At 38.8% G+C, this 15239-nt stretch overlaps 1 protein-coding gene across 2 annotated transcripts in view; it reads right to left on the bottom strand.

Moving 5' to 3' along the window:
- Positions 1 to 15239, bottom strand: part of Cilk1 (ciliogenesis associated kinase 1) — a 38648-nt gene that overhangs the window by 21983 nt on the left and 1426 nt on the right. For both annotated transcript variants that reach the window (XM_078019880.1, XM_021721828.3), the window contains exons 2-4: positions 13436 to 13490; positions 7529 to 7650; positions 6515 to 6594 (exon numbers count right to left, since the gene is read on the bottom strand). In XM_078019880.1, coding sequence (XP_077876006.1) covers positions 6515 to 6594; positions 7529 to 7650; positions 13436 to 13490 — 257 coding nt within the window. The remainder of the gene's footprint in view (positions 1 to 6514; positions 6595 to 7528; positions 7651 to 13435; positions 13491 to 15239) is intronic.

The following is a 15239-nucleotide window of genomic DNA, read 5'->3' as shown; positions in this document are numbered from 1 at the left end:
CCAAGGCACTGATGAGATCAAAGGAGACAGCCCTGGGCTATACAGAGACAGGTACAAAAAGTTGGTGATTGTTATAGCATAGGTGTGTATGTGTGTGTGTACGTGTATGTATGTGTATATGTGTGTTTGTATGTATACCATAAAATTATATGTACAGGTCACTGCTTTACTCTTCATCTTGACATCTGATAATATACCTAATAGCCTTCCTTATACCAATTCCTTGAAGTATCCTAATCAAATTAATAGCAAATCAAACCTAAATTACATTAAGAACCAAATTTGAGGCTGTCAACTTGTCTAGTACAAAGAGTAATTCAATATTAGTCAGGAATGGCCTTTAAAATGAAAGAAAAGAATTTCTGATAAGGACAAATTTGAATGACTTATTATCAGCCTAATTAAATAAAGTTTATCCCCATCCCCCAGAGTGGGTGATGTCTGTTATAAGCTTTGGTATAACTGAGTCATTGTGTTTGGACCCTCTGTTCTTCAGAGCACCCTCCAGCTCCCAGAAGGCCTGGCTAGATGCTCCCATCCTAGACATGGCTGAAGAATGTGTAAAGAATAGTTATTCAAGCATGACCTTTGTGAATACACCTAGGAGGATTCCAGTGACCCTTGAAAAGATATGAACTGTGAGGCCAGGGTTTATAGAAACTCAGAGCATTAAAAACATTCCAGTGAAAAAGAAATGGCAGAAACCATTTTCTTACTGAACAGATGGGAAAACTGAGTCATGGAGGGGGTGGGGTAGATGAATTATTCACAGTCTGACCAAGAAATGTGTCATAGCTCTATCAGTGTCAAGCTCCACTCTTTCCATACAGCTAAATCATGGTCCATGGTTTTGGTACTCTCAAGACCAGATTAATGCTGTTTTTTCTTCTTTGTTTTCCTCTAATTGGGGCAATTATTATTTCCAAAATAATGTGGTATTTCTCTTATAATGACTCACTATCCTCCAGCCTCTCCCACCCCAAGGCAACTCCATCTATAACACCCACCTCAAAAAATCCATGTCTTCTCCCTGCTCAGTTCATCCTATCACATTGATTTGTACTTGGAGGAGCATCATCCTCATGCTCCTGACCAGGTACTCTGTATCCACCTGAGTGTGCTCCTGTAAATATCAGCCTCTTCCTCCCACAGACAGGCTCTATCCTCTGTCCCCACTGAGTCCTCTCATCCTCCTTCCTCAGAGAACATGTGCACCAATGAAATGAGGAGAATGAGGATCCCAAGTCCCCACACATCCTTCTAAGCAGCATCCCTTTTGCACTCCTAATTGTTTCCCTCTAAAACAATCAGAGAGAAAATGTCAAGGAAAAACATTAATAGCAAAAGACTCTTAAAAGAGACTGTTGAAAACTGTCAGTTGACATATGTTATACCTGTTATACAGTCTTCAGGTATAAGCCTTTATGATACATTCATGGATATGTCTGTAGAATATCTAACCCTCTTAATTACTGAATAAGATCACAATTAGCTTTTACTAGCCTTATGCCCCTGAGTTCTATCTCTTAGAATTAAAAGTATAAGACCCTTATGTTGGGCTGGGGATGTGGCTCAAGCAGTAGCGCGCTCGCCTGGCATGCGTGCGGCCCAGGTTCGATCCTCAGCACCACATACAAACAAAGATGTTGTGTCCACCGAAAACTAAAAAAATAAATATTAAAATTCTCTCTCTCTCTCTCTCTCTCTCTCTCTCTCTCTTTCAAAAAAAAAAAAGACCCTTATGTCATACAGAGTGATTTTTTTTTCTGTTTTAACAAAACATTACTATTTTCATGTCAAAAGCAAAACAGCTTAGGAGTTAAGTGTACAGACCTACCAGGTTACCTCATTTCAAATCCCAATGCTGTTACTAACTGACTAAAAAAAATCACTTAACTTTGTCTCAGTTTCCCTACCTGGACAGAAAATAGCACATACGTCATGGGGTTGTTTTACAGTATTAAATATATTTATAAAGCTTTTAGTGTGGTGCTTGGCACATCAGCACCTTGGAAGAACTAGTCATTATTAGTATTAGCATTAGAAAAATTCTTTCATTTTACCCGCCGAACAATCTGTCAGAATGCACAAGCATACAACCATCTTTTTTTGCAGTTAAGAATTAAGGCTTGTAAGCTCCTGATGTGCTCCAACTGTGAAGGGCTTTAGGTATTTTGTTTCCATTACTGAAGGAAAGAAATAATAAGCAGGTACATAGGCACTTAACCAAAGTCAACCAACAAAATCCATAAAAGTCTTAAAAAATCATTTATCAATGAACATGGGACAGGCCCTGCACAATTAGTATCCATTCCACTTAACATTGGTACAGTAGCAGGACAACTCTGATCTGATTCCTAGCAGGATATGTGTTCTGCTGATGAGCATAATATGGCCATAACAATGGGCCCATTTTTTCCTCTGGATTCCTAATTGACAATGGAAATCCTTATAGCTGGGTAATTCAGAGATCACACCATAGCAGAGTGATGTTATGATAAGAGCCTTCTTGTTCAAAACTGGGAACAGACCTACAATTTAAGTTCAGGAGGCTGCATGTCAGTTGAACAACAAAGGGATTTTCCCTTTCATCTTGGCAGAAATCTGTTGTGCTGACTTTTTTTGTTGATAACAAATGGGCAAGGAAAACTCAAGGCTTTTCCCTGTACCACACTGTTCTAATTCATTAATGAATCTGATATAAACATACGGAAATGACCAGAGAATATTTAAACTCTATGAATTTATGTAGCCCACCTTCCTGCTGTAGATGTTTTAATTTTAGATAAATACTGAATTTACACCAATAATTGTTTTCCCTAGAAGACCATAAGAACTGCAAGCACAGAAATGTAAAGAACTGTGTATAGGTCATGCTCAGCCAGATAGTAGTAAGACAAAGAAGCAGAGAACCACCTCTTGGGGCAAAACTTTGTCCTCCAAACCACCTAGTGCATTTCTATTACCTGCATGGGGAAGTATGACCTGGATATTTATAAGGGAAGGTCAAGGATGAAATGGCCAGTTTGCTTTAGTTATTTAATTTCTTCAAAGTATGTATGCTTTGACATTGTTCAATCAGTACCAATATAGAGCTGTGTATTCATTCCCACTGGGCGGGGGGAATACTCCGTGACATGAAATACGGCCATAGCAACTACCTACAGTGCTGTTCTTCCCTCTCAGAGGAGTCTATTCCCCAGGGACAGAATGTACCTTCCTACAGTGAGAACGAGCTACCAGGGAAGAGTCTGAGACTCACAAGACAACTCAGTGAAGTGCTTTAGATATTTTTCCCATCACTGGAGGAAAGAAATAATACAGAAATACATGCAAACTTAGATAAAGTCAAGTCAATACCATTTGAAAGCCATATGAATTTCTAAAAATCATTTATCAATGACCATAAAACAGGACCTGTACAATCAGTATCAATCCCACTTAAAATCATTATTTTCTTCATTTCATACTCTCTGTTCTCTTTGAGAACAGACAGGTTTTTCTAGTGAGGCATGGCAGATGGGCACAGATGATCTGAACTCTTAACACTCTATTGCATGGAACCTCTGGTTTTTAAGCCTCTCTGAACTTCAGTTTCCACTTCTTTGATAGGAACAGACACCATCTGTTCTCTTTACCTGAGAAGTTGGGAAGAGATAAATAAGGTAACAGATGAAGCTTTATTAAGCTCAAAGTAGAACTGTATACATGGCTGCCATGGAAAAGTGTCCAAAAGAATCTTTGATAATGGCAAAGGAACTAAGGTTATAAAAGCAGAGGTCTGATCTTCTCCATAGCTGAGCCTTCCCTTGAACCATTTCTACACAGTGCAAATGTCTAAGGCATGCAAGGACAGTGTTCCAAAGGATTGTTTTGATAAATGGTGTTAAATTTTATTTTAAATATATATATGTTTGTACATGCACGGATATTTGTATACGTGGGATGAGTATATATGTAGATACATATAACTATGTGGTCATATGGATGGGATGCATATATATATGCATACACATGTATTTGGGGGGCTATGTGTGGTGTGTATGTGTTTGTATATAGATACGGATTCTAACCGTAGTGGTGTCATATACCTATAATCCCAACAACTCAGGAGGCAGAGGCAGGAGGATTACATGTTCCAGGCTAGCTTCAATAAATTACTGAGACTCCATCTCACTAATGGGGATGTAGCTCAGTGGTAGACCACCCCTAGATTCAATCCCCAAAAAGGGGGATGGGGAATCAATCTCTCTATATAGGTATACAGACATATAGATATCCATTTGATTAGGTAAAGACCTGAATGAAAGCCTGCAAGTTCTTCCTGGCAACAAATATCTGAGTCTTGTGACAAGTAGCAAAAAGGAAAAGAAAAGAAAGCTGAAGAATATTTACTTTCTTTTAGGTCCACTTGGTTTCTAGTACTGAGCAAACAGTCTGAAGAGCTAAAACGCTGTGATCAACCCACCTGAAAGCAAGCTGGTTGACCTTTGTCTTTTGAAAAACCCCTTTGATGTCTCATCATTTCTTTTCCTTGAGCTCTTAAATTTAGTAAGTACCCTTCTATTTGTCTCTAAGACAACATGTCAGAAGTTTTTAGTGTTTTGCAAATTCATACTATCCCCTTTGATTGCTTGTGGACAAAGGCCAAAGTGAATGTGCATGAATATCAGTGGAATGAATCACAAGTGAATTGTACTAGATGCTTTTTACTAGAACCGGTTCATGATTTAACTCAGTCCTGCTTGGGTCATGCTGACCACTCTGCACTTGCCTGAGGCGGACAGGGATTTGCGTGGATAGCCTGTGTTTAGCCATTTGTGTTCCATTTAATCTCTGTGAGGGGCTACTTAGGGGGTGAAGAGAAAGCTGGTAATGATTCCAGATACACTGTGCCACCTGTGCAACACAAGACTTTTCTCCTCACTGCCAATTTACATCAAACCTAAACTGATGGTGTTGTCAAAGGGTTTCAATTCAGTCACCTTATTGAGTAACAAAACTCATTTGTTGGTGCAGTTTTTGCAACACCAACAACATGTTCAGACTAACAGTGAATGTATTCGGCCTGTGCAAAATCAGTCACTTGCCCATCTGTCTGTATGTTTAAATGACCTCAGATGACCTTCTCAGAGGACTTCTGGCTCCATCCATAGATATGTCCATCTGGCAGCTCTGTGCTCACATGGTTATTGATCTAACCCCATGTGGGTTCTGCATTCAGTTAGTAACAAAGACCAGTCAAGTCCTCAAACTCATTGCTGCTTAAAAACTTTCAAAAGTTCAGCTAAGAAGAAAAATCAAAATAGAGAATTTCCTGAAGCATACAGAGTTGTCTTTTCCTCTAGATAGTCTAAATTTCTCCCCATACTAATGGATCATCCCTGTTGTCTTTAATCAGGTGATCTAATTAGCCTACATTGAGGAATATGACACAAAGCTGCCTTACACAGCCATCACTATGTTTTTTACAAAGTCATGTAACATACTATCCGTCTAAAGGGTCAAGTTTCTCTCTGGTATTAGTATCAAGAATAGTTCTCGCCTATAATCCCAGCACCTCCTCTGAAGGCTGGGGCAGAAGGATGGCAAGTTCAAAGCCGGCCTTAGCAAGGGCAAGGCGCTAAACAACTTAGTGAGAGCCTGTCTCTAAATAAAATACAAAATATGGTTGGGGATGTGGCTCAGTGGTTGAGTGCCCCTGAGTTCAATCTCTAGCACCCAGGAGGAAAAAAAAAAGAGTAGTTCTGCTTCTCTTGTGCAACTGATCTGTTCTTACCTCAGGGAAATAATATATGTTTTAATTGGTCAAGTTTCACATTTTGCTTGATATGAAATGAAGCTCAGAACCAAATCTGTGGCCTGCTTCTACTGAAATAAAAGTTGCTAATATGCATCTTAAGGATTAAACTCACGCCTAGCTATCTATGCCCTATTTTGCTTTTGCCTCTTCCTTCATTTTGCTAATTTTTAATTTGTTTTATTTTCTTGTATCACACAAATGGTATGTTAGGCCACTTTCACTTTTAAACCCTTTCAAAACAAACTGAAATACAAATAGCTTAGAAAAATGAGAAGCGACAAGGGAGGGATGTTAGTGGGTTGAACATAACACCTGAAATGTCTCAGAATTTTAATTTGAAGTTTCTTATTAATATACCTGGTCAGGATAATTCTTAGGTCTAAACTAATAATCATAATGTTAAAACTTGAAGAACAAAAACATGACATGCATAGATGAATATGTTAAAATGAATTCCACTATCACCTATAACTAAAATACAGTAATAAATCTTTTTTTAAAAAAAGAGTAAAAACACAAGGACATGACAATTGAAGAAAACTCAGAAATAAAGTTCCAAAAGATAATATATTTCAAAATTCATTATCAGCCTCTTGACTCTTCAGCCTTTTCTGGGGGTTAGTTACAAAAGACACTAGTGCTTCCTACATCTTCTACTTGATGATATTTCACTGCTATTTTAACGCACAATGCTCCACATCCATCACCTACCGTGCTTGTGAATAAATGCAAGTCCTTGCAATATCTGATACATGATATTCCTTATAGCAGACTCAGGAAACAACTTGTTTCTGTATGGGATAGAGGAATATGAAGTTATAAATCTGGGTTTATGTATTAAAAAGAAACTCCTGCATTCATATCCTTTTGATTACATAGTAAGAAATTTTTTAAAAAATTGCTGGTATACTAATTTTTGGTCAGATTGTTTGATAATAAATACCAAAGAAAAACAATCATTTGTCCATACAAGGGAGATACCTTATAAACATCAAATATATTCAGTTATATTATGAAGAAATTTACAATACCAGAAATCCCTCCAATGTAACATATAAAAACCCCAAAGTTTCTCGTGCTATAAATTAAAACTTTAAAAAATTTTAGTGGGAACAGTTTGAGGTCTTTTAGATAAAGCCCTTATGAGCTGTAATAGACGCTAACATTTTTCTCGGGTAGGCAAACCTCACAGCCCCCATGCTGTTGTTGACAATCGAGGTGATATTTGTTCACTCAAAGCCCCCAAAGGGATGCTCTGGATGGCATTCACTTTGCCACAAGAAAGTGTGCCCAAGAGGTTCTATAAGGTCTATTTTCAAAGTTCAAAATTACCATAGCAGGTAAGTTTTTTACTAGACTCCCTTTCCCACCATGCAAGCACCTAAGCACTGTAGCAAGTCAGGAGCCAAAATAAACCTAGAACTTTTCAACAGAGGTCTCAAAATAAATGAAGCTGTGTCCACCCCAACTTGTAGCTGCTCTGCCTATACATCCTTGTGGGAAAGCAGAACTGCAGACAGTCTGTAAGCTCTGTGAGCTTCTTTGGGGGATTAAATCTTTAAAATCTGAAAACTGTTGCCCTGAGAGCAACTTCCCAGAGGCCCAGTAGCTTGACCTTTAAATGACCAGACAAATAACTGGGAGACTGAGATAATCAAAAGGAGAAAGAAAGCACATCCACTTTGCAATATTTGTTTCTAAGATCATGATGACAAAGGGTTTTACCTTTCTTTAATGAGCTGATAAAGATTTTCCTTCATGTACTCGAAGATAAAATAAAGATGATCATTTTCCCTGATAACTTCTTTTAATTTTACTACATTGGCATGATTAAGCTTCTTCAGTGACTAAAACATGAAGAAGAAAAACACAAAAACATTTAGAGAAAATCTGTTGTTGAAAAAGAAAATTAATCCTATGTGTGCTCAGGAAGAAACGCCTAATTTTAGAACCACAGACACACATGCCATAAGTTATATTTTATTCTTAATGTAATTACCAGTTTTTCTCTGAAATCAATAGTAACTTTACCTAGAAAAAATATTTAAAAATTTTTTTATAGTTGTAAATGGAGAACATGCCTTTATTTTTATTTGTTTATTTTTATGTGGTGCTGAGGATCAAACCCAGGACCTCACATGTGCTAGGCAAGTGCTCTGCCACTGAGCCACAGCCCCAACCCCAACCCCCAGAAAAACTATTTTGATGAACCGACTAGAAGATAAGTCTCCATTCCATCAGTAACTGGTATTCCTGGCTGCACCCAGCACCCGGCAATAAGCCAGGGCTATTTTAGGCTCACCCCCTCCAGACCATGGAATTCATTCAGGCTGTGGAAATAGCCAGAAGGGAACCAATAAAGAAAGCTGAGGCTTTGAATTTTCTAGCACTGGAGAATGCAGCTGCTTTGGGCTGAGATCACCAGCTAACAGTGTACAGAGACTTTAAATAGGATATTGCTCAAATAGACTGAGGCTGACAGCCTGATTCTCTTGAATTCTGTCTGACACGTGTGTCCATGAGACCTAGAAGGCTCCTTCTTACAATGTGAGTTTTAATTGCAGAGGAGGAAAGAGATACCTTATGGGAAAGGACCTGCAGTAAGATGAGAGAAATTCCTCTGCTTCCAAGAGTAAAGATAAAAAAGTCAGGTGGTAGATGAGGACTAAGAGGGGGTTACAGAAAATGGTGCATGACATGGTCACTCATGCTCACACGTGTGTCGTTTTGTGAGTTCGTGTGAGCATAGCCAGGTGTACACTTCTTTCTGTTTGCATCATCAGTTCTGTTAGTGGTGAATAAACCTGTATTGGTGAGCAGCAATCCTGTTCATACACAATATCCAGAGACACCCAACTGTCAGTTTGCTCCTGGGATGATCAGAATTTGATAGTCTGACTCCTTCAAGGAAGCTTCCAAGGTTCACTCTGGTCAGTAAAATAAATCTTTTAGTTCAAACAGCCTTTTCCTCATAGAGCAGTGAGTCCATTTATAACAAATTATAACGCCCTCTTTATCTCTGAATTTCATTTAAAAGAACATCCCTTTTATAAAATGAAAAAAAATGTTTAAAGATGGAAATGTTAAAAAATGAATATCCAAATCTGGAAGGACATTCAGTAATAAGGTACTCAAGGGATCAGAGTTTGGGAATGTGTAATATGATCAAGTTACTTCAAGCAGCTGGGAAGAGAGATGGAATATGGTCAGTGAATGAGGACACAATAAGACTATTCTGGAACTTTCTCCCCAAAGACAAGTTCATGCCAAGACATTTCTCTGGCACAGATTCTCAGCTGTCTTGGCCAGATCCTTCCAGAATGACCCAACCAGGATGATTATTTCTTTTAGTTGGGTTGGATTCCTGGTTCTCCATGAGTAACAAACATAAACATTGCTTAACTTTTAAGCATTCACTAACTCTCCTGACTGTAGCCTTCTTTTCTGACTGTTTGCTTAAAATGCATCACAAACAGTAGGGGAGATAGTCCTTGGATAAGCAGCCTCAGGGCAAATTCATCTAGAGAAAACAAAGTCAATTTTAGAGCTTTTCTTTTTTTTTAATGTTTATTTTTTAGTTCTCGGCAGATACAACATCTTTGTTTGTATGTGGTGCTGAGGATCGAACCTGGGCCTCACGCATGCCAGGCGCTTGAGCCACATCCCCAGACCCAATTTTAGAGCTTTTCTAGAAGAGATTTCTGAGTAAGTAGTGCAGTACCTTTAGCTCTCAGCCTGAAGTCTGTTTTGAGCACAAATTACTGGCCCAAGTCTAAGGGTGGCTCCTAGCTCTCTCTCTCTCTCTCTATTTTCCTTGCTTGCTTGTTTTTTTTCTTTTTCTTTCTTTCTTTTTTTTTTTTTTTTGGTGGTACTAGGATTAAATTCAGGGGTGTTTTACCATTGAGCTACACCTGCAGCCCTTATTTTTTTGTTTTGAGATACGGTCTTGCTAATTTGCTAAGGCTGGTCTAGAACTTGCAATCCTCTTGCCTCAGTTCCCTGAATAGCTGAAACTATAGATGTGTACCACTGTGTCTGGCAAGAGTTCTTGTCTCTAAGTGAGGCTTATGAACAAGTTAAAGTCTATAGTAGTCTAATATAAAAAGAATAAACTTTGTGTGGAAGACTTCACATGATTAACTTTACACAGATGTATTTCTAGAATGAAGCACCTTATTTGGCTTATGAAAGGATTTCAAAGAAGCAGTAGAGGGAAGTCACCTGTATCAGAGCAGAGAAGTGTACATAGCAAAGCAAACCTAGTAAGTGGTCCACGTGGGGACAGTCCCCATGGATGAAAATTCCAGTTGTTTATAATCAATTCTGTCCTCCTCAGGGATGGATCCACAGGGATGGATCTAAAACTATAATGTACCTCGGAGGCTAAAGCAGGAGGATTACAAGTTCAAAGCGAGCCTTAGGAAATGAGAAAAGGTCCTAAGCAACTTAATGAGACCCTGGCTCAAAATAAAAAAATAAAAAAGGAGTGGGGATGTGGTTCATTGGCTCAATCCCTGATACCAAAAATAAAATAAAATTACAACATACTGGACCCCATAATATTCTGAGGCATAAATAAGACACAGTGTCTGCTCTTAAGAGGCAACCAATGTAATTGGGAAGACAGTGCATAAATTCAAAATCCATGTAACAGAATAAGGAAAGTCATATTAATTATCATATCACAGGAATGATAGAAATATTAGAAGTATTTCAAACAGGAGTAATTAGCAAAAACTGGGTGGCCATTGACAGCATCTCCAGGATGTTACTGAAATAAGAGTTACATCCAGACAAGTGTATAGGGAGGGAAGGAGTCCTCATAAGGAAAGCTTATTCTGTGTAAGGCATGGGAATGGAGTAGACTCTATGCTGCAGACTTGAAGGATAAGATTCATCCATTTTGACTCTGAAGGAGGCTTATCTGGAATCTGGTTAGAGAAGTGAGCAAGGGTCAAACTGTTCTATAATATAATATCTGTTCCAGATATAAAAACATTGAGTTGTTCTGGTGAATCTTGAAGCTTTGGTAAAGTTGCAGAGGAAGATGACTGATTTAATTTGGTTGAAAAGTAAATGGTACATAAAGCTCACTGAAGGGAGAAGTTTAAAACGTAAGATAAAGAAAGGAAAGAGGTGGAAGACCAAGGAGGAAGAAAGTTGAGATTTGTTTGGAATGGGGAGAATGGTGGGCATACTTATACACTGGAGGGAAGAAGTCATTGGAAAAGAAGAATTTAAAGATATGGGGAGGGAACACTGGTGGATCAAGGATCTAACACATCAGATGTTAAGATGGTTAAACAAACAAACAGCACTGGAACATAGTAGGCAGGCTGCAGGCTCCCTGCTACCTCAGGATGGCAGCTGGAACACCACAGCACCTCGTAAGACAATGCTCAAAGAAAAATGTCACTGGGATATCACAGAGCCAGGATTCCTGTCCTCGTATTAGGTCATCAGCTACAGAATCTTGACAGGTACACGCGGGGATAGATGGCAGATGAAAATCCAAAAGAAAAGAGATGAAGAAACCATTGTATAATGAGTACCAAAGTGCAGAATTTTCTTCATTTCCTCTTGCTGCTGGAATTAAGCAGGACAAATGGAAACAAGGTCCTCTAGTGACTCCTTTCCAACCCCCTTCTGCATCAGCAAGCAGAAGAGAAGGACTTCAGCAAGGAGGAAGGGATGAAGAACATGAAGAAAGGTACCTCCTTTCTACTCCTTCTTCCTTCCCTTCCCTCCCCTCCATATTCCATGGCTGGCTCTAGCCCAATGCTGGTATGTTTGTGTAAGGATCAACAGGGGCAGATGGGGGGAGGAAGACTGTGCTTGCAGGAGATGTAGCATCTGTGCAGGCAAGATAAAAGTAGGGAATGATGGTGGTCACCAGATAAGGAGCAGTGCCCTCAACTATCTTGACAAGCAGTCACTTGCTTCCCAAGATGCTGTGTTTTCTAAGCTGTTTGTGTGAGTGATCTTCTTCCATGAAAACTAACACACTGTTAGTTGTACAAAAAAGGAAAGGTTTAGCATCTAAGCCAAGGATATCTCTCAGAGCTTCATGTCACTGAGAAAATGTCCTTGGATCATCCTTTTTTTCCTATCTCATGTTTTTGGATCTACCAGAGTTTATACTCTGTAGGCAAGAGGCTGGCACACTCTGAACCATGGGGAAAATCCAGCTCACCACCTGTTTTTGTATGGTCCATAAGCTAAGAATTTGACAGCAGAAAACACTAACTTTGAACCTAATTAAGTTCCATATGATGTCTCCTCACAAAAGAATATTATTCATCTCATTGGATGAAAACAAAAAATGATATCATGAGATAAGAAAATAATGTCTATTATAATTATTCTTTATATTTCATAAATGAAGATTTTGTGAAAATTTTTAATCCTGTTACATATATCCTTATATAATATCCCCTATGTGACCTTTTGGTCCATGATGTCTAAAAGATCTACTGTCTGACCCTTTATAGGAAGAGACGGCAGATCTTTGCTCTAAACCTGAAACCTCCTCAATGTACAGGAGTCCCCTGGAAGAATAGGCAGAACTGGTTCCAATGCTCTACTAGCATCTCTAATAGAGCTGAATGAGAAGATTAAGTGGATGAAACACCACTCAAGTGCACAAGAAAGAGAACTACACATGCAAAACCAAAGTGGTCAATCTACTTGGATAGAAAGAAGAGAATTAGAATAGAAATAAAAAGGAATAGGAAGAAGGAAAGGAGTGATTACCCCAGCAGGAAGGCTGAGTAAATGTGAAGAAATATGCTACGCAATGCTGACACAACTCACATCTTGATCCAAGAATTCCACCACAGACAATAGAGTACACATCATTAGAGCAAGAAACTAAAATTGGTACTGCTGTTATATCCAGGAAGAAAACTACACAAACAAGGGAAGGTCCCAGCAATGATCACCTTTAGAGGCAACAATAATTCACTAAATCAATACTCTCAACTTATTTGTATTGAAATATATTGACATAAGTATTCCAGTAAAGATAAAATTTTCTATTAACAGTACATTCACTAATACAATAACCTAGTAATCTTCTGTGTTCAGCTAATAGCTGTATATTTTGTTTTGGATATAGGGTTCCCCCCAAAACTTCTGTGTTAATGCAGGAATGTTTAGAGATGAAATGACTGGACTGTGAGAGCTGTAACCTAATCAGTCCTTCCTAGTGAATGGACTGACTGGGTGATAACTGTAGGCAGGTGGGTCATAGGGGTGTGTCTTGGAAGGGTGCATCTGTCCTGCAGCCCCTCCCCCTCCTCTCTTTCTATTTTTTGACCTCACCAGGAACTGAGCAGTTTTCTCTGCTGGGCCCTCACCTTGGGCCCAGAGCAATGGATTCAGCCATCTCTGGACCAATAACCTCTGAAATCATGAGCCCCAAATAAACTTTCCTCTTCTAAGTTGTTTTTATTGGGTATTTTGGTCACAGCAATACAAAGCTGACTAAAACACTCTGTATCATTTGCCCACATTGTTAGCATTAGTGAAAAAAATACAAACAGACTGACTATATCAACTATAAACCTAAAGATAATATAAATCTATTTTAATTGGCCAAACAAAAATTATTTCTGATATGTTAATAAATACCTTAACCTCCCGAAGGTTCATGCATTCTTCCCAGGAATAAAACTTTCTTTTCATTCTAGAAGAGAAGAAAGAAATAGCATACTTATTTCCCAAAATAAACTTTTTTTAAAAAAAGCATTTTCATTCTGAACCTAGTCAATACTGCTTGAAGTTGGTTTCAATTTCTACCAAATAATATAACATCCAAAACAACATTTTAAAAAGTGTTGTTAAATGTTGACATTACAATCAAGCCTAAGTCACAAAATTGCCCAGCAGTGGTGATATGGTACAGTGCAAAGAACCTGGACTTTCTCGACTACTAATGCGCTAACTTGTCCTGGAAGGAAATCTCTCGGGCTGTTTCTGTCTGGATCAGAGCTGTCCAGCAGAGCTTTCTGTGTTGATAAAAATGTTCTCTGCTGTCTGGTATAGTAGCCACTAGGTCTGTGACTACTGAACCCTTGGAATGTGGCTAGTGCAATGTAGGAACTGAATTTTAATTTCAATTAAATTTAAATTTAAATGTTGTATATGGTAGCTCACTAATATATTGGACAGCACAGTTCTAGACCCTCTAGTGCAGGGTGGGCAAATGATGACTCACAGGACATATCCACCCCAACATTTGTTTTATGTAGTTGATGAGCTAAGAATGGCATTTGCATTTTAAATTTAATTGGGGAAAACAACTCAAAAGATGAATAATATTTTGTAATATGTGAAAATTATATGCAATCAAAATTTAGTTTCCATAAATGAAAGTTTATGGGAACACAGTCATACTCACTCATTTGTTTTTATGCTGCCCTGTGAAACAGATGGACTAAATGAGGAGAGCAAGATACAGAGAAGGTACACAGCTTTCCCACTGCTGGTTACTAACAGACCAACCTTCATCTCTCCAGCTCACTCCAACACATTTTCCCTTGTCACAGTGTTTCCTGGTTGAGTGGTCAATTCCTTTATTCATGGTAAATATTATTGATCCCCTCTATGTGGTAGGGACTTTGTAGGCACTAGGGGTAAAGTGATGAGAAAAATGTCTCTCCTGGAACTAATGGTTGTAGTAGGAGGTAAACAAAATTTTCTGTACTAAGTGCTATGAAGAAAAAATACAGGGCAATATGTGAATGGATCTCAGAGGGTTTGAATCTAGTCTTAGGTATCACGGAACACTTCTCTAATGAAAAGATATTTCAACTCAGACCTGAAGAATGAGAAGAATTTAGTAGGAGAAATGAAGTGGACATCTGAAATAAAGGATCTGAGCAGAAAGGTATTTGAGGAGTTCAAGAAGCAGAGACCAAAGCAAAAAATAGGCAAGGGATCAGTGACAAGAGACAAGGCTGAAGCAAATAGGCAGCGGTCAAATGATGCAGCAATTTGTAGGTCACATTTAAAATGTAGTTCTTAGTCTTAAAACTGACAGGAAGACATTGAAAGCAATCTAGTTTGTATGCTCCCCCAAAAGCAGAGGCAAGGACTCGGGTACAGATAGTTTATTTGGGAGATGATTCCAGAAAGTCAGAGCAAAGAGCAGAGAATCCGTGAGGAGAGGGGAAGCTCAATAAGCAGCACATGAATGAGCTAGTACCAAGGTGGGCAGGTGGGGCTCAGGCCTATTGGGGACACTGAAAGTCAAGAGGGATCAGGGGCTGTGATGGGGCAGCAGGACTCAAAAAAGGCTTGCTGCAAATGGTTTTAGTCAATTAGATTCATGTGCTTAGGATAATCTCTTCAGTCTGGTAGGAAGAGGGGAATGAATGGAAACTTGCAGCCCTGCAGAGGACCTAATGGTCAGTTGGTGAAGGGGTTAATGAGG

This window comes from Ictidomys tridecemlineatus, chromosome 8 (assembly GCF_052094955.1).
Source record: "Ictidomys tridecemlineatus isolate mIctTri1 chromosome 8, mIctTri1.hap1, whole genome shotgun sequence".
NCBI classification, from domain to species: Eukaryota; Metazoa; Chordata; class Mammalia; order Rodentia; family Sciuridae; genus Ictidomys; species Ictidomys tridecemlineatus.
The sequence above is the reverse complement of the archived record's forward strand: the minus strand, read 5'-3'. Positions and strand labels throughout refer to the sequence as shown.